We start from the raw sequence: 24,819 nt of genomic DNA on the forward strand, positions 1-24,819 counted from the left end.
AGAGGCCTAGAAGGAAGCAAACCTGTTCATACCTTGGCTTTCGACTTCTAGCCCCCAGAATTATGAAAAAAAGTTCTGTCACTTAAACCACCTGGTGTGGGGTATTTTTATAGCAGCCTGAGCCAATGGGCAGCTAGAAGGTTACCTGTGCCTACTCTGTAGTGCGGGATATCATTTATTATCACCTCAAGCCTCATTTGTTTGCATTGACACCTTAGCCCTAAGATTCTAGCATGAAGATCCAAACTTGTCTCCTCTGGTAGTTTAGACTCAGCAGGAGCCAGCCGGTTGAGGCTAGGCTGGCAAATCCCAGAACTATTTGATGAGGGGTGAATAAAAACAAACTCTTACAGAGTGAGCAAACTGAAGGCAGACTTTTGACCAGCAGACCTTTCAGCTCTGTATAAATGCTAAAGATTGTGTTTTGAAAAATAACAGCAGGCCCAGCCCTGATATTTATGGCATGCCTCTTGGCCTTCCTAAGGAGCGGTACTCTCTGCTATTATATTTATAGCCCTCTGTGCAGACCCAGCCAGACAAGGAATTGCAAATGGACTGTCTGCTAATAGTGCATGCGGATGATGTGGGAGGTGGTGTGATCCTTGATCCCAGGGTCAGACGAGAGCCCTTCCCATCCGGGGAGGGTGTCCTGGACCTAAGAATAGGCTCCTCCCCAAGCGTCCTCTTTGTTAAACCCTAGAAGTTTAGAGATACATCAGGATGCCCGACTTCTCTCTTGCTGTGTTTACATGGCCACATACTGCCAGTCCTTCCTTAATATTTATCTTTAGGTCGACTTATTGGTCCTTAAAGGTGGGTGTGGCTCAGAGCCATCAGACAACAAGTTTATTTTCTTACCATCCCTAAGTCTAGAGTAAAGACAGCCACCAGAGCCACCTCAGGCTTGAAGAAACATGAAGTGTCATATCCTTACTTGGGCCCTAAAGGGGAAATTTCAGGAAAGGGACTGGAGCTGAGGAATTTATACAATCCCTATTTCTCCAATATGAGCAACAGCTCAAATCAACGTGAAGGACACAATGGAAAGAGGGACAAGCTGACCAAGACGGGGCCTGGCTGGGCCTATCTGCTGTTATTGTAAAGTTGAGGTAGGGATACCCAGACCTGGTGTATGTGGCAGGTGGTGTGATCCTTGATCCCAGGGTCAAATGAGAGCCCTTCCCATCCGGAGAGCGTGTCCTGGACCTAAGAATAGGTTCCTCCCCAAGCATCCTCTTTGCTAAACCTTAGAAGTTTAGAGATACATCAAGGTGCCGGACACTAGCTGACACTCCAGTGTCTGTGCCAGGTGGCAGTCACATGTATGGCTTGTGGGTGAGCAACAGTCTGTTCAGTGACACCTCTCACTCCCAGGATCCTTGCTGACATGTAAGAATTCAGATGAAACCAGGCAAGGTGATGCTCAAGCAGCCTTCCATTTGGAAAATGGTGTTTTAATAAAATAAAGACAACAGGGTGCTTTCCAAGAACCTATACCCACCCTCTTCCTTTTCCAGTGCAATAAGACTTGTCGAGACAAGCCTCGTGGAAATTTCCCGTGCTGCTTGTTACCAGCAGGTCAGTTTCCAGCATCAGCAGGATCCTTTTTACACAAGTCTTGTAGACTACAGACATGGGGTACACAGTGCAAATCCTCAAGGACCCCTTGAGAGTTGTGGGGAGGGGAGACCCCTAAAGCTTGCCCTGGGTACACAGCTCAGGCTACACAGATCACCTTGGTGCCCGAGGCCTGTTGCTGCTGACCACAGGACACCAAGCTTTCAGGTCAGTCCCTCCAGCAACTGTTTTCTCCTACCCATCGGCAGACCAGCAGAAGATTCTCCCCTTCTCATCGCCAACCAAGAGCTTGGTCTGGTTCCTTGGGAAGAAAAAGAAAAGGTGAGAGTGCTGGAGGCCACTGCATCAGAGCCACAAACCCCAGCCCACACTCCAGAAATCACAGTGTATGTGTGTGTGTGTGTGGGGGGGGGGGTTGCTGTCTCCAAGACACAGCGAAACTGCTCATGTCCTGTCTCCTCTGAAGCTAGGGGAGGGAATGGGAGAAATGACCTTTGGGTGCCCTGAGTGTGTGGAGGGAGGGCTTTGAACAGGGACTGTTGCAAGTCCCAAAGCACTGGGAGAAAGGTGCTGAGGGGCTGGCTGAGGTCCTCCTCTATCTCTCTGGCTGTAGCTCTGGAAGGTCATCTTGCCTAGGAGGGACGCAGCCCCAGCCCCAGCAAAGCAATCAGCATGAGCTCCAGTGAAGAGCAAATGTCCACTCTCCTCCTCCTGCCACACCCCGACACCACCCCATGTAGGCCAGCCTGGCATCCAGATGCACTTCCTACATCAGGGACTCCAGAAGGCTACTGCAGGCCAGGGAGAGAAGAAAGAATGGAAAATCAGCTGCTCTTGAGACTACAACCCCCTTAGAAGGATTAACTGGATCACCATGACACCTAAAATAATAGCCCAGTGTCGTCTTTGAGACTACTCTACATTGGCTAAGTGACTTCAAAAAGCTTTTTTCCCCATGTACCATGGTCATCCTCAGCACATTATTATCACTAGTGGGATTCAGGACAAAAGGACCTCTTTAAGACAAAACTACAAATTGTACTTCCCTACCATTTGCACTTTGTGACTCTATTCATATTCGTGAGATATAGGTCAAGAGCACATGGGGATTAACAACAAGATGGGCCTGCCTGGGTCCCTGTAGTGAAGCGATCTCCCTGGGTCTGATCATGAGAACCCAGCAGGAAATGTTGGGACTTAGCTAGGTTGGCTGTAGCACCCTCTGCTGGAGTCCTGGAAAAATTCTTAGGCTCATAGGCTGCTCTTACCTAGTTACAGCCAGAGCTGTCACAGCAGGGCTTGCCTTGCTGGGCTTGCCACTCAAAGCAACACTGGCATCCAGCTCTCGGCTCAGGGCAAGATTCTTGGCCCACTTTTGACCTGTGGAAAGTGTGAGAGAAAAGTTAGAGCATTGGTGGCTTCATACACAAAGCCCATGTGCACCCAAACATAGGACCACACAGATACAAACATTTATATTTGTGGTCAGCAACTTGTTAAATTGAGGGGGAAAATATATTTAATCTTGGCCTGTGCTGTTGCAAAAAAAGGGCCGTCCCAATTTAATTTGCAGGCTGTGATAGTTACATGTGCTGACGTGCCGCGGTATCCATTGTGTACCAAATTGGATTTGTGTATTATTGCTTTCTAAATTGCATGCCTAGTTCAGCAAAATTGTTCATCAGTGTTTACTGGCTTTATGCTTAATAAGATGCCCCACAATACCTTGCTGCCAGGGTGTAATGCCGCCTGTAATTGCCTAGTAAAAATAAATTACATAAAGTCTGCATTATCAACTTAGCTAAATCCTCTCACGCCTAACCAATAATTAAATGCTGAGAGAATTTTCTCAAAAAATATAACTCAATGATTGTTACCTCACTCATTCTAATGACTACATTTAGAGACAGACAGTCAGTCATTCCTTCGATGTGAAGGGTGAGACGGAGAGAGAGCAAGTGGGCGTGGACCAGTGAGAGCACTTCATCATCTCAGGACCTGATGCTGCTGTATTCCCCCAGCAGTGTTGAAGTGGCCTGCGATGGGTGCGGAAGACCCAATGCAACAGGGAACACATAGGATAAGAGGCAAGAACACTGCTCTCAGATGGAGACAGACACTTGTAAATACTAGCACGAGTCCTAACGCCACTCTTTTCCTAAGTCTGAATCTAGGAGCTCTTTTCTGAAGCAAATCATGCTCCAGTGGGCTAGTTCTTACCACAGATGATGAATAAATGAGTTCCAAGCAGAAATTAGATTACAACTGCCCACAATGCATATCCTCAATATGTTTACAGATCTCCGTTCTCGCCCCTGAAGACATTTGAGGGTGTGCAATAACATACACACCAATAGGACACATATGCAAATATTCACATGTCACGCCTAATTCTGATCCCTTTCCAACAAAACAGTTTTGAGCATTATGACTGGGGCATCAGGCTTCCTTCTTCGAGCCCTCCAGTGGGTTACGTTCACAAATCTGCCCTCAGATTCGTTGACTTTAACAGAGACTCTATCTGATTTTTTTTAACTATTTGTGTACCACCTTGTCTTTTAATCCTATCAGTAACCCCAATCTGAAAAGCCCACTTGCTATCGATTCTGCAGGGCAGCAGTAACCTCCAGTCAGGACAGACAGCAGGGAAAGGCTGAGGGTCCTGGGACTTCCTGTCAGCCAGAAACTATCTTGTCATTTCCCAATGTCAATATCACTGTGTTTAAAGAAAAGAAATTTTTTGGAGTCTGGGGAGTGAATTCTGTGGAGTGGATTCTTATCTGTCCATTATTTCTCAGTGCCCTGTATTCTACAAGATTGGAATCACAGGAAATATTCTTAGCTAGAAGAAAAGAAACAAGACCACGGAAGCTGTGGGATGGAGTTGAGTCTACAGCCTGGTCCCTTTCCTGTTCCCCAGACCACGTGGCTGCTACTGTTTGAGCCAAACAGAAGCAGGGGGTCCATCGTCCTTGCACTGAGGATCTGTGAGTCAGGGGATGAGCTCATATTTTTGGATATGAAGGGAGCAGTTGATCCTGAGACTAAGACGGCATTCAGTGTCATACATGTGTACATGAGACTTCCTTCACAATTAGCTAAGGGAAAAGGATTCCTGAGCTGGCTCCTCCTGTGAGACAGAAACAGGATTGAGGGCATGTGGCTGCTGCTCTCCAAAAATGTGTAGAGTTCCAGCACATACAGCTATATGTTTTTCTCTCACACTAAGATAGGCTGACTCCTCGTGGCCTCCAAGCACCCTGGAGGGACCAGGACATTGAGCTGAACACAGTTCTTGGTTTTGTGATGTTTATGCTCTGACTCAACCCAGATTATGGCAAATTCCTAAAAGTGCTAAAGGAAGGGATTTTTGGTATCAGTAGAATGTAGGACACAGTAGAGCCCCAGCGAGTGCTGTGTGTTCTCTCAGGAGAACTCACAGCAAATGTTTGCATGAATCAGGGAGGTACAAAACATGCCACAGAGGTAAACTAATTGAGAATGGCTACCTTGCCCAAAGTATCCCCTGAGGTTGGAAAAAATCCCTTCCTGCGGGTGGTTACTGCTTCAGGGAGCTAACAGGAGTACTTGGCAGATTGGGGGACTCTCCAAGTATGATAATGCGTTTCCTTTCTTCCTTCCTTCCTTCCTTCCTTCCTTCCTTCCTTCCTTCCTTCCTTCCTTCCTTCCTTCCCTCCTTCCTTCCTTCCTTTTCCTTCCTTCCTTCCTTCCTTCCTTCCTTCTTTCCTTCCTTCCTTCCTTCCTTCCCTCCCTCCCTCCCTCCCTTCTTCCTTCCTTCCTTCCTGGGTCAACAAGAGAAACAGCTTGGTGCAGGACTATAATCTTCTGAAATTGGGGGTGGGCAGCAAGGATGTTTGTAGTGAAGACAGGGATGGTGGCAGGGATGACTGAGTAGCTGGAGGTGCAGTGATGTCATTTTAATGAGGGCTTTGCCTGCCTTTGTAATGGAGGGGCCGGTGAAGACGACTATGTGATCCGATTTGAAGTCAGCAACACCGAGGCTGCTTTAGTGGCAGAAGTGGACATGGTGGCAAGCTTTGGATAACTTTGGGCAAGTTACTGAGCTTCTCTGTGCCTTCGTTTCCTTCTCTCTAAATTGGATACCTTGCTACCATCTCCCATTTGGCATTGCAGTCAGAAAGGAGAGGAAGCATGAGAAGGGTTTTCAGCAGGGTGTCTCATGCTCTCTGACATTGTCTCCCTGTGACAACCTGGGTGATGGAGATTGCATTTCAGTCTCACTTGTCACAGGGCCAGAGGGCTTTGCCATAGGATGGCGGTCTTTTGTTTCTTGTGCATGTCACCTGGGAATGTGTGTGACACATCCAGCCCAGCAACTCTGAGTTGGACTGAGTCGCAGGGCAGGGAAGTACATTTATACTAAGCCCCTGGCTGAATTGAAACAAGGTAGAATGAGGGCTAAGGGGGCATCTGAGGCATGACAGGTCTGTTTCCTCTTCACTGGGAAAATGTTCCCTTTCTTCTGCTTACAGGCTGCTGTCCAGATAATTAACCAGCAATATACAGGTCCTAGGTCATGGCTTCCAGGACCATCAGAGAGCATCAGAGGAGAACATGAGAACATATGTACTCACTAAGCCCTGGAGCCCCTGGTACCTACCATATCCTAGTCCACTGGTCCAATAAGGACTGCAGAGTCCAGTGGAAGACTCAACAGAACTTCTCGTACTGCTTCCTAGTACACCCAGTCCTTGCAGGACACAAACTATCCTCTGATGCCCCCTGTCATGGTCTGTCATGGTCTGAATCTGAAATGTTTCTCCTAGGCTCAAGTCGAGAATGTTCTGACTCTAGCCCATGGCATCTTTTTGAAGGCACTAAGGAGTGGGAACTGTTTGGAAGAAATGTGTCATCTGCCAGTGTCACGACCAGCACTAGTCCTGGTCTCCCTCTTCCACTGCATGGGAACACTGCTGTGTCACATTCTAATGCCACCGTGCTTTACCCCCAGTGATAACGCCTGAGATCATGAGCCTAAATAAACCTTTATGCCCTGGAGGTGTTTCTGTCAGGCAGGTATAATATCACAAAAATCAAAAGTAATGCGTATAGTCCTCGTGTTGGCAGCACTTCCCTGAGCTCTGATGCTCTGTGTGGAGCTGCAGCCCTCGTGCCAAGGCAGGGGAGAGGCATACAGGAGGGCAACATGAGTCAAGATGTCCAAGCAGGTACCTCTGGGGCTTAGGGGCTCAGTGGAGGGCTCCTCCATCACTGCCTGCCTGGGAACAGACATCTTCACGTCCTCCGTCTTCCAAATCTGCCCAGAAAAGAGAACACGTATGTCATGACCTGGTAGAATTCTCCTGTCTTCAGGGTCAGGGTGGCCTGTCTCTATTCCCTGGCACCTGGGGGGGCCCTGGTGGATGGGGATAGGTCCCGAGCATTCGTTTCTGATGGTATCATCGGAAAATGGGGTGTTTAGGTTTCAGCTCCCCTGGTGATACCTTAGCCTGTAAGGATCGCAGTTTGCATGGCATCACTTTTAAATAGATCTCCTCCTCCCCTTTTCTGCAATCCTGAATCAATTCTTCATGTGCCTGTGCCCGCACATTCGTGTATGCATGCATGTGTGTGTGTGTGTGTGCATGTATGTGAGTGTGCACATGTGTAGAGGCACATGCACCCAGAGTAAGCATGTGGAGGTCAGAGGTCAATTTCGGGTGTCTAATTTTCACTCTCATCCTATGTTTTGAAACAGGAGCTCTCACTGAAGCACTTACCATTTCAGCTAGACAGACTAGTTAGCATGTACCTGTCACCACCTCCTAATGCCTGGACTTAACACACAAATCATTTTTTTAGACCCAGCTTTTACATGGGTGCTGGAGATCTGAATTCAGGTCTTTGTGCTTGAGTAGCAAATATTTAAGCCATTGAGCTGTCTCCACAGTTCCTCCCCTGCCTTATCTAACCCTAAACCCCACTGTCTGTCTTCTTTTCTATTCTTATGACATCGTCTCTGGGCTCACTTGCAGGATAACTGCATATGACTTCTCTTCCATAGATCTGGACTGTCCTTTGGAGGCAAAACCAATAACCATTCAGGTGTTTCTTTGAGTTCCCCAGCACCTCAGTCAGTTCTGGGGCTGGGAGATTCCAGGAGCTCAATCACTACTACATTGAATGAATGATGGCTGAGTACATAGTTACTCCTACACATGCCCAAGGCAAACTCAGGGAAGTCATGTACTCTTGACTCAGTCACCCCAGCTCCTCTTTCTCATCTAGATTTTGATCATACCCACCAAATTATATCTATGTGACCTTTCACCAATGTCTTGGCCAGCTAAGGCCAGCCAGGGGTCATGTGCCCCTCACTGAGAATATTGTAGAAGATGGTCCTGAGGCTTCTCTTCTCAGGCTTATCTCTCGCTATTCATGCTGGCCCACTGACCTCCACAGTATACCAGCTGTTCCTCATTTTCAGATCTCAGCTAAATAGCACCTCTCCTGAGGTATGTCTACCAAAGGGAAATCAATTCTTCTCATGTCGGGTGAGCCTTCTGGTTATCTACACTCTTTCCTCATTCTTTTATCCTTCCTGCTGGTCTCAGAAAACCCATCTCGAGTCCTTCCCTTCCCACCTCATCCCCTAACTTCAATGTTTCTTTCTCTTCTTGGCTTCCTGGAGGTCCTTCTGAAAGCTCATGCTACTCTCTGATCTCAACTGTTGCACATACTACATGCAGATAATTTTTATATTTGATTTTAAAACCTGGTTGTCCCAATAAAAAGGGCCTGCAGTGGGTTGTATGAAATCTTGGCATGATGTAAAGAGTTAAGTGGGTTAATGGATAGATGGATGGTTAGATAGTTGGATGGAAGTTCTGGTAGGTGGAATGGATTCCTGGATGGATAGAAAGATGGACAAAAGCTTGGATGAATAATGAGTGAGTGGGTTGATGGGCAGAAAGATAAACAGCCAGTAGGTGGGTAAGTAGATTGGTGGATAAATGGTTTGGTAGGTTGGTTTGATTTGTTTTATATATCTTTCAGTCTTGTGCTATAATCTACTGAACTTAACCATTCATCAGGCATACCTTATAACACTCTGTGTGTGTGTGTGTGTGTATGAGTGTGTGTGTGTGTGTGTGTGTGTGTGTGTGTGTGTGTGTGTGCAATGCCTCTCTCTTGTTTTCTCTTTGCCATAAAAATGACCACCCTCCCCTTGATTTGCTATAGGTATCTGGTATGGAATAGTTTCAAATTCCACATGCAGTATTTGACCCATGGAAGGAGTGAATACATGAGAGAAACACAGTTATCATGCTGGGTACTCATTCTGCCCAAAACTACACTTACCCGAACCATGCCGTCCTTACTCCCCGTGATGATAACATGGCTTGCATCCCATGCTGGCCCCTCTACTATGCAGCAGCATGTTATAGTTCCTTCTGGGCCCCAGGCTGTGGTAATACTGGCCAGGGGCTGTCCATTGACATTCCATAGGGACAAGTGGGCTCCAGCACAGGAGACAATAGTTCCCTACAGCAAGGAGATCTGGCTTTATTTTATGCAAGATTCACCAGCAGCTTACATGGTACATATGCTCAGTCACCTAGGTTGTACACCAAAGTGCCCCCATTACACATTTTCTTACAGGCTTCTGATCTCATCAACCCACTTATACATCATAGTTTGATGGTGTTATTGAGATATTGTGGAAACTAGGTTTGTCCAGGTTGGAAGAAACAGGTAACAGGGCTATGGCTTTAAAGGTCTCTGTCCTTTCTGAGCTCTCTATTTTCTGAATGCCATGACATAAATAACTTTGCCCCATCATGCCCCTTCTCTGTGCCATTCTGCCTTGACTCATGCCCCAAGCAATGGAGCCAGCCTAGCATAGACTGGAATGTCTCAAATGGTTAGCCAAAATAAGTCTGTGCTATAGGACACTAGTTCAGGCTTTGGGCTCCTCCAAGATCCTGATCCTTTGCAACATCTTGGCTTCCAGAAAAGATATGATCTGAAGACTCTCTGGATAAGGGGCCTACAACTGGCTGTCCAACACTGTCTCCATGAAGAAATTCGGATTTCATCTAATGGAGGACAGCATACAGAGATGCCAATGTCGGTAGATGGCGCCTAGAACCCTGCAGTGTCCTTCTGAACCTTCAGGAAAAGGCTACCCTATTGTCTCCTAAAAGGTTCATTTATATCTTGGGCCTTGGTCTGGCATGGGCATATCTTCCTGACCAACCTTGCTGTGCAAATACCAGAGCAATTATCTCCTAGTGCCCTACTTTCTACTGGCGGAGGATGGTTGGCACACATAGGGCCATATCCACATTTGGGAATGATCATTGTATGTCTGTCCCTGGGTTTTCTTTTGCAGCACTGTCCAAAATACAAGTGTGCAGGCTCAGAGACAGGGTAAGTGGACCCAGAAATGGGGAAATAAAGCAGGTCTCACCGAGACATCACTGATGGCAACGGCTGAGATGCCTTCCCGGTGGACAGGCAGACAGGCCACACGAGAGAGGTGATCCAGGTCCCACAGGATACAAGTGCGATCCTGGGATCCACTCACCAGGAGGCTGAAGGTGATAGAGGCTGTCAGACACGTGACAGTCTGAGTATGTCCATACAAGGCCTAGGAACAGAAGGCACAGCCGCGGGTTATAAGAGAGGCTTTCAGTATGACTACTAATAGTTTGCCTCTGCTTCTGGGTGCCAGAGATTCAGAGTGAGTCCATAATTTTACAGATAAGTGACTATGTGGGGGTAGAGGTGGGGGTGGGTGCATATGTGTGCCAGCCTCTCAGTCGCATCAACTCCTAGGACCTGGGGAGAAGCAATAGCCAGTTCCTCTGCAGTAGTCCAGCAAGGGGCCCGAGTGTCCTTATGCCTGTCTGCTCCTTTTAATCTTCCTGAATCTGAAGCAGCTCCTCAGACTGTTAATATGCAAAGGTTTCAAATGGCAAAGGACACCCAGGCTAGCAGGCTCAGCAGATCTGGGGTCTTAGTGGATATGTCCCTGGTCTGCTAAATGAGAAACTCTGGTAGTGGCACCTTGGAATCTTCATTTTCTCACACTCCCCCATCCAAGAAGCCTCATGCATACTTAAGCTGGAGATGTATTACACAAGGGGAAACTTGGAGACAAAGTAGTCCTTAAACCAGATTGGAAAGAAAGGATGCAAGCCAGGTCATTATAAAAAGCGTTCAAAATTTTTTTGTTTTGTTTTGTTTTGTTTTGAGAAAAGGCTATTAATGACATAGCCTAGGCTAGTCTTGAACTTGTGAACCTCCAGCCTAAACTGGGATTACAGTGTTAGAATTATCAGCATGAGCCACTGGGTCTGACTAAAGATGTTGATCATCATCAGGCTGACAGGTTTGGCATCGAGCACTTTTACTCATTGAGTTTTCTTGCTGGAATAATTTGTGACTTTTTCAGACCCATGGATATGATATAAGTTCATGTTCTATGGGGTCTTGGGGACTTGCTCTAGACCTTCAGGCTTGGGCTATTTGGTCTTAGCCTTCATGGCTGGCTTTGAAGACAGCGCTTTCCAGATATCTTATTTCCAGGGGCCAAGTTCCTCCTGGGCCCAGTGCTCTTGGCTACAGCAAAGATTCCACACCAAGCATCCCACAGAGATGCCTGAGGTGGTTCTCTGTTTGAATATGCCTACCATTCCTTAGCATCTACCAGAGGAGTACAGAGATGGCACTCTGAGTGGGACTGGGCTAGCTCAACAAGAGATAGAGCTCCAGCCCTGGCAGAGACAAACTGCGCTCTCATTTGGGTCAATGAGATTGAGCATCATTTTTCAAAGCTGTCATTTTGCCTGGTCACGGCTATTAAAAAATTTGCCACAAGCTCCCATTTGTCCTCAATGGATCCTAATGAGACACCAAACAGATGGTGGTGGCAAATCTCTGGACATGATCCATTCAAGATTGAGTTGTCTCAAAAGCATGAGAATAGAGAGAAGAAGAGATTGGCAAGAATCATCTGACCTTCAGAATGACCTGATTCTGATGATGAAGTTCTGACTATGAAGGACATAATACCACTGAAGGACACAGGCAAAGGGACCCTGACGGTCCCTGAGGTGGGTAGTCCGGGGCTTCAGAGAAAATGGCTCTGAGTCTGAGTGGCAGCCCAGGCTGCACTGTGGAATCAAGCCAGCCTGCTTTGTGCAGAGAGGACAGTGTGCACAGCACAGTATGGCATTGCCTACATAGCCATGGTTTGCTGACATCTGTCGGCCCAGAAACTACAGTGTCAGGAGACATCCATTGCCTGCCATTTTGAAAGGCAAGAAATCCAAGGCAGAGCCCAGCAGTTCTAAATGTGCACCCAGTGAGCTCTTTCTTCTTCATTTCCTTTCTTTCTGTCTCCTTTCTTTTTTTTCACTTTCTTTCTTTTTCTTTGTAGAATGGGTGTAATTAAAACAACTTTGTTATATCATTCTATATCTAGCCAAATATAAATACAACACAGTAAAATCAAACCTCTCAAAATAATTTTCCATTGTGGCCTGTTGTGGCAAGGTGGGTAGACTCAGTTAATTGTTGACAGCATTGGAGAGCTATAGGATAATTTTGGAAAACCTTGTATCATTGCTTAGTAGCCCTCTTCAAAATACATCATAAGGAAACAATTAGTCAAAGCAAACAAATATATATATGTATATGAATGACATGTCTTCTGTGGCACTATTGAAAATGGTTAAAAGTTGCAAATAACCTAATTGTCTAGTTTTAGAAGAAATGGTTTATTAAACCATGGTACACTGACATAACAATTGAAATGTAATTTTATGGAAATGGAATCATCTGGAACAATTGAAATGCAAATTATAGAGGCTGTAGAAAAATGAAAACAATTTGATAAGCTAGCTGAAATGGAACAAAAATATCTGCATAAGACTTAGAAAGGTATAAATATGCATATAGGGGTCGGTAGTGTGCAGAGATGAAAATTTTTTATAGAGAAAGCAAAGAATTTCTTACTTTTAAAGTGAATTTCAAATTGCCCTTAATGTTTCATGTCTTTGAAAACAAACACATTGTGAACTGTTCTGAAACTATTTCATAATGACCTCAAGGAATACAGGTCAAGGATAGACATCCCCCCATTTTGATAAGCAGCTGGGGGTCTCTGTTCTCAGCCTGCTGTGGGTTCTGTCCATGGCACCCCCTGTCTGAAAATGTTCCATTTCCTAGATCTATGAACTTGAAAGAGCCAAGAGCCACTTGGCTTCTTTCTTCCTTCCTTCCTTTCTTTCTTCTTTTCTTTCTTTCTTTCTTCTTTTCTTTTTCTTTTTCTTTCTTTTCTCCTTTTTTTCCTTTTTTTATTTTTTGAGCTAGCCCTGGCTGCCCAGGAACTATTTTTAACCAAGACTGCAGGGGTGATAACAGTTTTCAGGGCCATTAGAAGGTAAAGGGAAGTGAGGCTTGTCAAAGTGCCTAACAACAGCCAGCATGGGCAAATGCCCTACTGCATCACTTGGCCCAGGAGACTGGCTTTTCTGGCCCAGGGCTACATGGAAGCAACTGTACCATGTGCTATGGTCAGACATCCATGGAGGTGCCTGCTCATCAGATCTACTCAGGGATTGAAGCCATTCCCAAATGACAGCTGTTGACTGTCCTCCGCTCCTGCTTTGGCACCATGGTTGCCAGAGATACCATACCTATGAGGGGCACATACCTGGCGGAGTTTCAGGCCTCTTGGGCGACCTTTGACTAGGCTGAGCTCCCAGATGCACACCACTGCACTGGCTCCGGATGTGACGATCATCGTAGGGGATGGGCATACAGCACATAGACAGGGACCCCAGGCAGCCAGGTTCTCAAACGTCATCAGGATCTGTGAGAGATGAGTAGCGAATGCTGACACAGCAGATACTGAACAGCCATGCCAGAGAAGTAGAGAGCACATAGGCAAACCCACAGCCAGGCTTAGGTGACTGAATTTATGCCATCCCTGATGTGTTCCCACGGGAGAGCCCCTAGGCCAGCCTGTCAGGAGAGACAAGCAGGCAGACAGACACTTGCTATATAGCTATACAGACTCTGTAAAAACCCATGCAATGTGATGTGTGGGGTGGGAGCAGCTCAGCCTGTGACAGTGGTAGAACAGAAATGGGAAATTTGGGGGGCTAGTAGCAATGATTGCCTCTAGCAGCTGGGGCAAGGTTATAAAAAGAAAGGCTATAAGCATGGAATGTTGAGGATTCATTGTATAGCATAAGGGAATAGGGTTGGGTAGAAGGGTGTCTGGGTACTGAGGGGTCTGTGGAAAAGGCAGCGACAACTGGAAGCCTAAAGTACTGTGGGATCATTACACAGGCAGAGAGAGAGGGGGGAGGGGGGAGAGAGAGAGAGAGAGAAAGAGAGAGAAAGAGAGAGAGAGAGAGAGAGAGAGAGAGAGAGAGAGAGAGAGATTGCTCTTCTTGGAAGCTGTTAAATGTTCAGCCTGAGCCTTTCTCATCTGAATGGTGCCTGGGCTGAGGGAGCCCAGGAAATCCTACCCAGAGTAAGTGAACATCTGGATGGGCTCTGGATAGCCCCATGACCAGTCAGATTTGGTTGTTTGGGGTAATAGTGTGCTCTGCCAGCCTGAAGTGCACCTGGGAGAGAGTCAAGACCCCCAAACCCTGCCCCTGTCACCCCACACCTTGTGCCATCACCTTGTCAGAACCATAGCTCCCCAGGCAGCAACTGAAGTCATCAAAGCCCCAGCTGAAGGTCCTGTTCCAGAGAGGAGGCATCAGCAGTTTGTTCTTCTCCACCGCTAGGATCGACTTCTCAGTAGGGACAATGTGGCCGATGGCCCCTTTTGGGGATTCTGACCCTAGAGAGAAAAGGTACATATCTGCTCCCCAGTGAGTATATTGGGATGTGCAATGAGGAAAGCACCCCCTTCCACTGGGCCCAGAGAGAAGACACTGCAGAATACAGAGCTTCATTAAGCATCTTGCCTGGCCAGGAGCCCTCTCTAGCTCTGTCTCTAACCAGGACTCACAGGTTTCAGTGGTTCTTCTTCAGTGACACCAGAAGCTCAGACAGTCTGTTGGGACAGATGATCCAAAGCCACAGAGCTTGGGTGACTCTGTCCACCCATCCTTCCTGGATACTTTGGAGGGACTCCAGACATGTGGCCCTCATCCCACCATGGCTTCACTAGCTAAACTGGAAGTCATCCCTGGCCCCAGTTGGAATCCAGCTCAGAGGTCAGCTTTCTGATGACCAGCTGGTATCCCAGGGAAGTCTACCCCTTTCTTCCCACAGTCTCTTTGGAGGAGCAGAGATAATGGTCGCCTGCCAGAGTATGCTTCCTGGCCAGCACAGGCGTACATAACGTGAGAGAAGACTGTGTTCAATGTAGATACCCCTCTCTAGCCCTGTGCAAGTTGTTACAAGAAAACCATCCTCTTCCAGAGCTCTACAATTCACACAAGCTAGGAAGCTATAGGGCTGAGACTCACAGGTACCTGCCCTAGGGCACATATCCTTAGCTGTCAACTCCATGCATGTATGCATCTGGATGCTTGAGAGCAACAGGGGTTGCAGAGCCTGTCATTTGTCTTTGGAGGGATGTGTATGGAATGTGTTTTTGTTTGTGTATGCAAGAAAGGTGTGTGTGTGTGTGTGAGAGAGAGAGAGACAGAGACAGAGACAGAGACAGAGACAGAGACAGAGAGAGACAGAGAGACAGAGAGACAGAGACAAAGAGAGAGAGACAGAGAGAGAGACAGAGAGAGACAAAGAGAGAGACAGAGAGAGAGACAGAGACAGAGAGAGACAGAGACAGAGACAAAGAGAGAGAGACAGAGAGAGACAGAGAGAGAGAGAGAGAGAGAGAGAGAGAGCTGTGGGTCTTAGAAGTCAGGGCCTAACCTACAAGGTCTAGATACCTTCATATCAAAGATCACCCTGTAGTGCCCACTGACTTTGGAGACAAAGCCATTGCAAAGCTCACTTCTTCCCAAGCCTGGGCCCTTGAACTCTTAGAGTAGTGGTTCTCAACCTGTGGGTCATGACCTCTTCAGGGGGGGTCAAATGACTCTTCCACAGGAGTCACATATCAGATATCCTGTGTTTCACATATTTATATTACAATGTATAACAGTAATAAAATTACAGTTATGAAATGGCTATAATTTTATGGGTGGAGGTTACCACAACATGAGCAACTGTCCTGAAGGATCACCGCATTAGGAGAACCACAGTCCTGGAGAAGTCTAGTCCCTAAAGAGAGAACTCTGAGACAAGGCAAGGCAAGCCTGGGTACTCACCTTTGACTGTGACCTGAGAGGGTTTCAGTGCTGGCAGGCTGTGGAGGAAGGACTGCAAGTGGCCTGGAAGGCTTATGGTGGTGGAAGCATCCTTTCCGGGCACTGGAGTTTTTCCTGTGGTGTTTCTGGATGGGTGGGGTTTGGTGAAGATCTGGAGATACAGACAAACACACCACACAGGTCATTAGGAGGTAGATGCCTTAGTGGGGAGCCATCACCCTGTGCATCACATTTGTATCCTTACTCTGGGCACCATCAGGACTGGCCTTCCTCCAAAAGAACACGAGCGTCAGCAGGCTCCTCGGATGTTATAGATGAGGGGCCTGAGGCTCAGAGAGGGGCCCCAAGTCATAGAACAAGCTCTTCCTGTTTTTAGCTACTTGAAATCTCAACTCATTAGGAATAATAGTAATATCATAGCACCATATGTGTTACAGAAGAACGTAGCATTATCCCACGTCAATGATATCACCTTACCCTAGTTCTGAAGGCCGGGGATGACTCCCCCTTCACTCCTAATGGGATAGGACATCCTTGTCCTTTTTCCCAAGCATGTGTTTCCTGCTCTTGATAAAGCAAGATGAATGCTTGTGGCCTGCCATACCTACCTGCTTGGGCACCTGTCCAAAGTTGCTGATGAAGCCCAGGATGGTGCTCTTGATCATGGGGTCAGTGATGCTGCTGAGGTCTATTCTGTCACCATAGAAGTAGGGGTGAAAAGTGTTCACGGCCTCTACAGCAGCTGGTCCCTGCTGCTTATACCCAAAAATTAGGTCTATCCAGTGGTGGAGGTTGTTGCTGACGAAGTCACTCTCCAGAGCCTGAAGTCAAAGCCCAAAGCACATGAAGTCCTAACTAATGCTTTAAAACAAACAAACAAAAGCCCAGTACTCTACATTTAAGCGACTGTGTGAGGGTGCATGTATTGTGCTTTTAGGAGTATTTACATATAGAGGCCAGAGGATAACTGCAGGTGACAATCTTTGGGTGCTGCCCCCCACACTTTTAAAATTTTTAAATTTAATTTTATCTCTTTTAGACATGGTCTTTCATTGGAATTTGCAGAACTGCCCAGACCCCAGTGAGACCCAGGGATATTTCTGTTTCCACCTCCTAACACATGGCTTACAAACATGCTCAGCACCCAGTTTTTATTATTCTGAGTGTGTCATAGCATCTCATTCTGGTTTGATTAAGTTTCTTTGGTGACTAATGACGCTAAGCCCAATTTCATTTCCTTATCGGTGTTTGTGGGTGACAAGCTCAGTCATCTCCCCTCAAAACTTCATGATAGGTGAGAGCTCTATAGGGCCTCGAAACCATCTCTGAGCTATACTGCGAACATAGTCAGGGAGTGGCCCTGCTATTGGGGCTGCTGAAGGCACTGACATGCCACCAGAGAGTCAGGCTCACTCTCTGCCACGATGCCCATCACAGCAGCCTAGTACAATTGCAGAGCAAACTGGTGTTCTTTAAACATCCAGGCAAACAATCCCCGGCCCTGGGTCTTCTCTGGTTTCTCCAGACAACAAAGCCTCAAGGTTTATCCCCATCAGTGAGACAGAAATCTTCATGGAGCAGGGGAGATGCTGGAGCACACATCAGGACAGACTGGAGTGTCTCACCTGTCTGTGCAAGCTGATGAATTTCCTTGGATCCCCATCAGCCCAGGGAGGAAGCTGCACATCCCCCAGTGTCGTTCCATCCTGCATGCAGCCTGAGTGTGAAGGGAAACAGGCCAAAGTGAGGCCTTACCAGGTTCATCAAATCAGTGTTGTCTGCAACTGCCAACTCCTTGCAGGTTGGAATGTGAGCTGCATCCTACCAGACCACACTGCCTCTGGCCACTTCAATCTATAGAACCCTGGTCCTTCTCTGCTTGGACCTACACTAGCATCCTTCATGAGGCCCTCTTGGCTTCCCAGGCAACACTAGAGGAGAGTCCCAATTCACGCACGATTGCTGCGTCTCCCTCACCACTAACAACGCCTTTCTCCTGGAGACTGACAGCAGAAGATGGCAATAATAACCCAAGTATACCATCACGCAGGTCTGTGCTAGGTACAATGTGAAGTTCTTGGCGCACAATATCTTCCTAAGTCTTCAACCAATTATGACGCATTTTTAAATGGAGAGTCCTCAGACAGTAAGAAGAGGAGCCTGGATCCCAGCCCAAGTCTCTGCTGTCCACCAGATGCCAACTTTGAACAAGCTACTTGGCTTCTAAGGGACTCAGTTTCTCTATCTGTAGGTGTGACGGTCCTGACAAAGCCATGTGAGGCTGGCATGAGATGAGAAAAGCAAGCATATGACACATACAAAACAATACTAGCCTAGCCATGACCACTGTTCAGCAATGTTCCTATGGTCTTGCTTGAACTCATGAAGTAGAATAGTATTGCCCAAGGAGGAGAAGGGGAGAGGATAGTGGGGGGAGGGACTTGTAAGGGAGGGACTGGGGAAGAGGGGCAAGGGGGAGGGGGAGGAGAGGGGAAAGGGAGCAGAGAGAGAGGGGTTACGATGAGGATGTAAAGTGAATAAAGAAATGAGTGATAAATAAAAAAACAAAACCATTCCCCTATAGTCTGGGACTTTCTGGCTGTGCTGAGTCTCATTTTCTCCTTACTCAGACTCAACTCCAGTCTCTTCTTGGGGAACAGAACAACACAGTCTCTCAAACTCATCGGAGAATCTGCAATCTGCCAGGTTCACCAAGGACCTGAGTCAGGCTGGCTAACTGGACCAGGATTGGAGTGGCTACAAGCACTCCTCCATGACACTGTGGCCCTGTGCCCAGGGTTTGTGGGGAAACCACGTGAGGATTTGTGAGGAAAAGATCTCACATGGCCTGGCTTGAGGTTCAAACCCTTGCTTGAAGGAAAAGGGGGAGCCTGAGGAAGGATGAGCCTGAAGGATGCTAACTATCAGACTCCAAGTGTTTTCTGGAGCACCCACGGCTTCTCTTGACCTGGCTGCAGAGCTTGCCTACATCCTGTTCCAGCTCTGACCTTATATCCCCTCACTACATTCCTTCCCCTTACACACACACACACACACACACACACACACACACACACACACACACACAGTCACTGGAGAGATGCCAGGTACATGCGCATCCTACTGGGCCTCTGCAAACTTCTGTGCCTTCTCTGAAGCAGGAAGAAGGCCTGACACAGCCTGGGCTGCAAGGTGGAAGATGTGGCACCTGGCAGTAGGACAGCAGAAAAATGGGGCTGGTGAGTCTCAAGGTTAGGAGCCACGAGGGCAGGCAGTGTAAACCCTAAATCATCAGCAAAGGTTCTAGATTGCAGGGTACTACCTCACTACACACTGAACCCAGGATCTTCAGAGAATAGGCCATTGCCTGAGATAGATACTCAGTGCTGTTCTGGAAGCCTGGGACCCAGCATCCTTCCTCAGAAGACACTTGTAAATCAGCATTCTGTCACCCAGCAGGGACTTCACCTCCAATGCACTGGTCCTGATTAGGACCTGGTGAGTTTTCTGGCAAAGAGACTGATGAATTCAGTGTCTCTCTGGAGACCTATAGGGGAAAATCCCAAACTCCCTGGCCCCAGGCTCATCAGGTTTTCCTAATGTCTCTACTCACCAAACTCCACTGCATTACAGTTGGTTAAAAACTCGGGCAGGTAGAAGAATTCAGGGGTCAGCTCCCTGACGTCGCTCATGTTCTCTTTGGAGGCAGACTCCCACGTGCTCTTTACACTGTGGAACATTCTATCAGCCACATCAAAGCTTCCGCCCTGTGGAAGAAAGGGTCACATGATCAGCCACATGCATGTGTCTCCCTCTAACCATTCAGCCTCAGGGGAATGACTTCAGAAGTTGGGAATGGATTAGTACTTCCATTTTGCAGAACAGAAAACTGATGCTTAAGGTGCATTGACTTCCCCCAGGTCATCAAAGCAGTGAATGCCAGGCTGGGGCAAACCCATGCTGGAAAGGGCATATTTTGCCCCTGTCAGTTCTGAAGGACATCTCTGGAAGTGGTACAAACTTGCCTTACTGAGGTAGGGGTTGGGGAGAGGAAGGTTGAAGAGCTCAGCTCTTTCTGGGAAAGGAGAACCTGTCACATGTGTAAGGTGTGTCACCCCTGGACAACCTAGTAGACAAATGGACTGGGTGGTCCATTTTCTGAGCCAGAGGCATTGACCAATTGTGAGCCATGGATCACAAAGATGTCCTGGTCCTGTGAGATCCCAACCATACTACGCAGCTTAAAGAGGCGCCTCCACCCAGGCCACTTTGCTCTGTGTTAAAATCAGGAAACGATGTCCATCATGAGATTGAAGTGGGAATGGAAACGAAGTGGGGGAAATGTAAATAAATCTGCACCTAACGAGTCGCTCATTGAAATGTATTAAGAGCTTTGTGTATTTAATCTGCAGCCTGAGCCTCACACTGTGGGAGATTGATGTCTTCTCCCAGCCCCATTTTTCCTTTTGCAGCTTTTATAAGTGCTGATGGTAATCTCCTGAGAAACAATATGATTTGGTAATAAAAAGATTACCTGTATTAAATAAAAATAATATATACATAGGAAATACTGTTAGTGCTACAAATCTGGTTAAAGATATTACCACAAAGAAAAATGTTATTTTTTTCACAGCTGTCTAATGCATTTTAGCAAAAGTAATATCTTTAAAACTTAAGCCTGTATTATTTATAAAGGAAGCAATAACTGATTTTCCTATTTCCTATATTAATAAATGTATTTGCATACATTTGTTTCAAAATTAATGGGTTTTCTCACTTCTGCAATACAAAAGAAAACACTAAATTCCCTAGAAGAAAAAGTGGAGTTGCTTTGTTGTATTGTGAGTGTGTGGGTTGTCATATGCTCCAGTGGCTGCAGGCAATCAGCTGCAGCCAGAGCCTCATTCTTAGGAAGAAGGCAGGGGTGACAGAAGAAAAGGCAAGATGCAGAGGTATGTGCTGCATGGCTCTGCCCTACAGAGTGACCATGGGAGGAAAGTCCACCAAAAGAAATAAACACAGTGTGGAGATGGGGAGAAAGAAAATGGCAAGCAAGAGGTCCCCCACTGAGATCTGCCCTGTGACGTGCAGCTTTCTGTGCATGTCATGAATACTGAATATCCAAGTGGCCAGTGGAAAGGACATGAAGATCAACACCATAACAATGTCTCCATGGCAGACGATTTCCTGTGTGGCAACTCAAAGCCAGAAGGCAGTGGAGCCAAACTGAGGCTACAGAGCTCAGAGACAAAAGGCTCACACACACACACACACACACACACACACACACACACACACACACGATATCACACACATGGGAAGACTCCAGCAACATACTTTGAATACAGTGAGGAGATCATCGGGATAGAACCTGAGGTATCCTGATCATTTATAATGTTAAGGAGGGCTCAGCAATGTTGAAAGACACAAATCAGAATTATGAGTGGAGCACTGGAGGGGCAGGGGCATGCCAGGGCAGGTCTAGACAGTTAAAATCGGGGAAATGTTGGTTCTTGGGCAAGTACACAGATTGTAACTGACTCGCACCAAAAAACAATGCACTTTACTGAAGGTAACACTCCTTTTGTGTGTGCCTTTGTTTGCCACCATCCCTGGGTAAGCTCTTCAGTCATGGCGTTCTTGAAGCTGTCTCCAGCATGGGCAGGTAGAGGAGGTCAGGGTGAAAAAAAATTCCATTTTGGGCCCATACTCAAAAGAAACTCAGGCCTTAACATGTGTTCAAGGACATATGACTATGCAGATACTCTTTTTTTAAATTGAGTTTTATTGTATTATTTTAAATTGTGTGTGTTTATGCATGTGCAATGCCAAAAGAAGGCCAGAGACAATAGATTTCCCTGGAGCTGGAATTATCTGAAAGGGTTTTTTGTCTGCACGCATACACACACATACACACACACACGTGTATGTGTGTGTATGTGTGTGTGTGTATGAACCATGTGTATGTAGTGCTCACAGAGGCCAGAGGAAGCATGGATCCTTTGGAACTGAAGTTACCAAAGGTTGTGAGCTACCACATGGGTGCTGGGAATTGAACCCAGGTCTTCTTGAAAAGCAGTGAGTTCTCTTAACTGCTGAGCCATCTCCCTAGTCTCTGCATCTTTATCCTGCATACTCCAGGGACTAGGGTAAGTGATCCTAGCCTTAGGATATGAAGAAGAAAACAAGGGACTCTCTGAAAGGATAAAGAGAAATGGAGTAGAAATCATTGGAAAGGTAAAGTGTTGGGAGTCAGGGTCCTCCAGTGCCTGGGATGGGGACGGGAGGGTAGTGAAGGCCAAGAGTCCTTAGGGTGGGAACAGGAAGTAAGAGAGGCATTGTCAAGGCAACCCATTAGCCTGTTAGAGAGGAAAGGGTGTGTAGGTAAGAGAAACCTGGGAGCGTATCCCCTGATCCTCAGCTAACAGCCCACCTCAGCATCCTACTCCAAAATATAATGTTATGGGTGGCACGTGGGAAGCCTAGGCACTAGGTAGTCCTGGACTCAGTGAGGGTGGGTTTGACGCAGAACAGTCCCCACTTTCCTTTCCGTACGTTGAGGCCTTTCCCTTAAGCAAGTAAACCCCAAAGCATGTTGACTCCCAGACTTTTTGCTATAAGCAAATGTATCACAAGAAGACTGGCAGGCAAGCTTTCATCCTCACTGCTCAGTCACGGGGTTGAAAAGGACATCGGAGCTGCAGCTCAGTTATACAACCACCATGGAGAAAGTCTAGGGACAGTTTATCTGGGGGCCGTCGGACATTACCACATGTACCTTTCCCAATACTCGGAATCAAAATTAGACCATACTAGAGACCTTGAAGCATTCTTGTCTGGTTACAGTTTGGGACCTTGAAGACTCTATGTCCTGTCAATACCTTCAAAGTATGACTGGAGGTTTTCTGGTCCAGCCCTGTCCTAACCATGCCCAAAGTATTGGAGCCCAAGAGGAAGATACTTGGCTCAGAGGCAGGGGCCTTGCTGTGAGCTCTGGTGACATCAGGTAGGATTCGCAGAGGTATGACCACTGACACAGGCTCTTTGTCTTCCTCATATTACTGTCACCCAGATACCTACTGGAAGTTCATAGGTAACAGCCCAGGTCATGCCTACCCCAGGGTTCTCAGTTCCCTGCAGATAATGTCTGCCTAGCATAATGCCCAGCCATCTTGCCTCAGGTACTTTGGAAAACCCTTCCCCACTGCTGGTAACAGCTGACTTCGCAGGGGTAGGACTTAATTAGCACAGTGCTTTATTTCCACTTCTTATTAAATACAGCAGCTGCCACCACACTGTGTCCTTGCTGGGAACAGGCTGCCTTGCTGGGCCCTACCCATGCTGGATCTCATCTTAGGCCTGAGAATATATGACGCTTTTGCTAGGACAGAAACAAGTGCCAAGGCTAAGGTCTTACAGCAGGGGTGTGGTCTCACAGTGACTCAGCTTTGAAGAGACTCGCAGATCCCAGATCCCTATAGGCAAAGCTCATGAAAACTATAGAATACGTGGCTTGTCATTAAGGTGCAATACCAGCTACTTCCCCTGAATATAATAGTCCACTCCTCCCAGAGACAGCAAAGCACATAATTAACACAAGTCTGGTCCCACTCCACATATATTCTACCTGCTCAGGCTACACAGCTCACACACCTACAGTTGGCACTCCATATCTGAGGGATCCACATTCAAAGATGCAACAATAGACTGGAAATACTTGAATAGATCATATCTATCTCTAGTTTTTATACCCTTTTACTCTTCTCACAGTGTACTGAGCCATATAGTATTACAACTGTTTACAAAACATTTGCACTGGAGTGGATATTATAAATAATCTAGAGGTAGTTTAAAGTACATGGGGGAAGTATAGGTTCTATGAAAATAGGATGCCATTTTATATAAGTCATCTGAGCATCCCCTGATTTCAGTATCAAAGAGGGAGCCTGGAACCAATCCCACGGATAAGCAATTATTCCATATTTTATAGACTATAAAAATCTATCATTGTATTGACAAGTTTGGGCAGTATAAATACATCAATACTAGAGGAGCATCAATTCTGAAACAACCTAAATGTAGTTGCAGTTAACCACAGGCTGTAAAGAGCCTCTTACATGGAGCCAGGGCACAGTATGCAGAAGTTCTGTGTCAAACTGTGTGAAAATCCTCATGCTGCCCACACCACTGGGCCCAGCACATGCTGAGCCAACCGTAGTGCCCAGATTGTTCTGTGCCAGCTTGCCAGCCGCTCAGCAGGCCACACCAGATGTGCCACGTAAGTCGTAGCGCAGACACTCTGTGGCTGATCCACTGGCATGCACTGGCGTGTCACTCTGGTACTTCATATCCCTGAACTATATTGTATAAAAGTAGCTACAGGGGGTGCTGGTGAGATGGCTCAGCAGTTGAGAGCACCCTCTGTGCTTCTAGAGGTCCTGAATTCCATTCCCAGCAACTACATGGCAGCTCACAACCATCTAGAATGAGTTTGATGCCCTCTTCTGGCATGCAGGTGAACATACAGATAAAGCACTCATGTACATAAAATAAATAAATAAATCTTTTAAAAAAAATAGCTACATGGCAAATACTATGTGGTGTATATTTTGCCACAATAGGAAAGCTTGAACTTTTTAGTGAAATATGTAAGGTATTTGATTTGGCACCATTCAGAAACATAGTAGGTACCTGAGTGTTCCAGACTAGTGCTGTTATGAAGTGAACTTCAGACACAGCATCTCACCCCTCATCTTTACCTCATGAATAAGGAAACCAAATCCCAGAGAATGCAATCATCTAGTCAGCATCAGATGACAGAGCCCGGACATGACCCTGAGGCCCCAGCCAGAGCACATACATCCTCACTCCAATGCACTCACATTAGCAGGTGAACGACAGGGTCTGCTCAGCTCAGAATGGAAGAGTGTGCCAACACTCATAA

General features: G+C 46.8%; 1 protein-coding gene across 1 annotated transcript in view; it reads right to left on the minus strand.

The window, feature by feature from the left end:
• Nucleotides 1-1,422: 1,422 nt before the first annotated feature.
• Wdfy4 (WDFY family member 4) overlaps nt 1,423-24,819 on the minus strand; it is a 234,798-nt gene continuing 211,401 nt past the window's right edge. Inside the window, exons 52-62 of the mRNA XM_031361883.1 lie at nt 19,489-19,642; nt 17,501-17,592; nt 16,484-16,696; nt 15,876-16,026; nt 14,268-14,452; nt 13,286-13,444; nt 10,034-10,213; nt 8,923-9,105; nt 6,793-6,877; nt 2,847-2,958; nt 1,423-1,879 (exon numbers count right to left, since the gene is read on the minus strand). Of these exons, the coding sequence (XP_031217743.1) occupies nt 1,813-1,879; nt 2,847-2,958; nt 6,793-6,877; nt 8,923-9,105; nt 10,034-10,213; nt 13,286-13,444; nt 14,268-14,452; nt 15,876-16,026; nt 16,484-16,696; nt 17,501-17,592; nt 19,489-19,642 (1,581 nt within the window). The 3' untranslated portion in view covers nt 1,423-1,812. The remainder of the gene's footprint in view (nt 1,880-2,846; nt 2,959-6,792; nt 6,878-8,922; nt 9,106-10,033; nt 10,214-13,285; nt 13,445-14,267; nt 14,453-15,875; nt 16,027-16,483; nt 16,697-17,500; nt 17,593-19,488; nt 19,643-24,819) is intronic.

This window comes from Mastomys coucha, unplaced genomic scaffold, assembly GCF_008632895.1.
Source record: "Mastomys coucha isolate ucsf_1 unplaced genomic scaffold, UCSF_Mcou_1 pScaffold9, whole genome shotgun sequence".
In the NCBI taxonomy this organism is placed as follows: domain Eukaryota; kingdom Metazoa; phylum Chordata; class Mammalia; order Rodentia; family Muridae; genus Mastomys; species Mastomys coucha.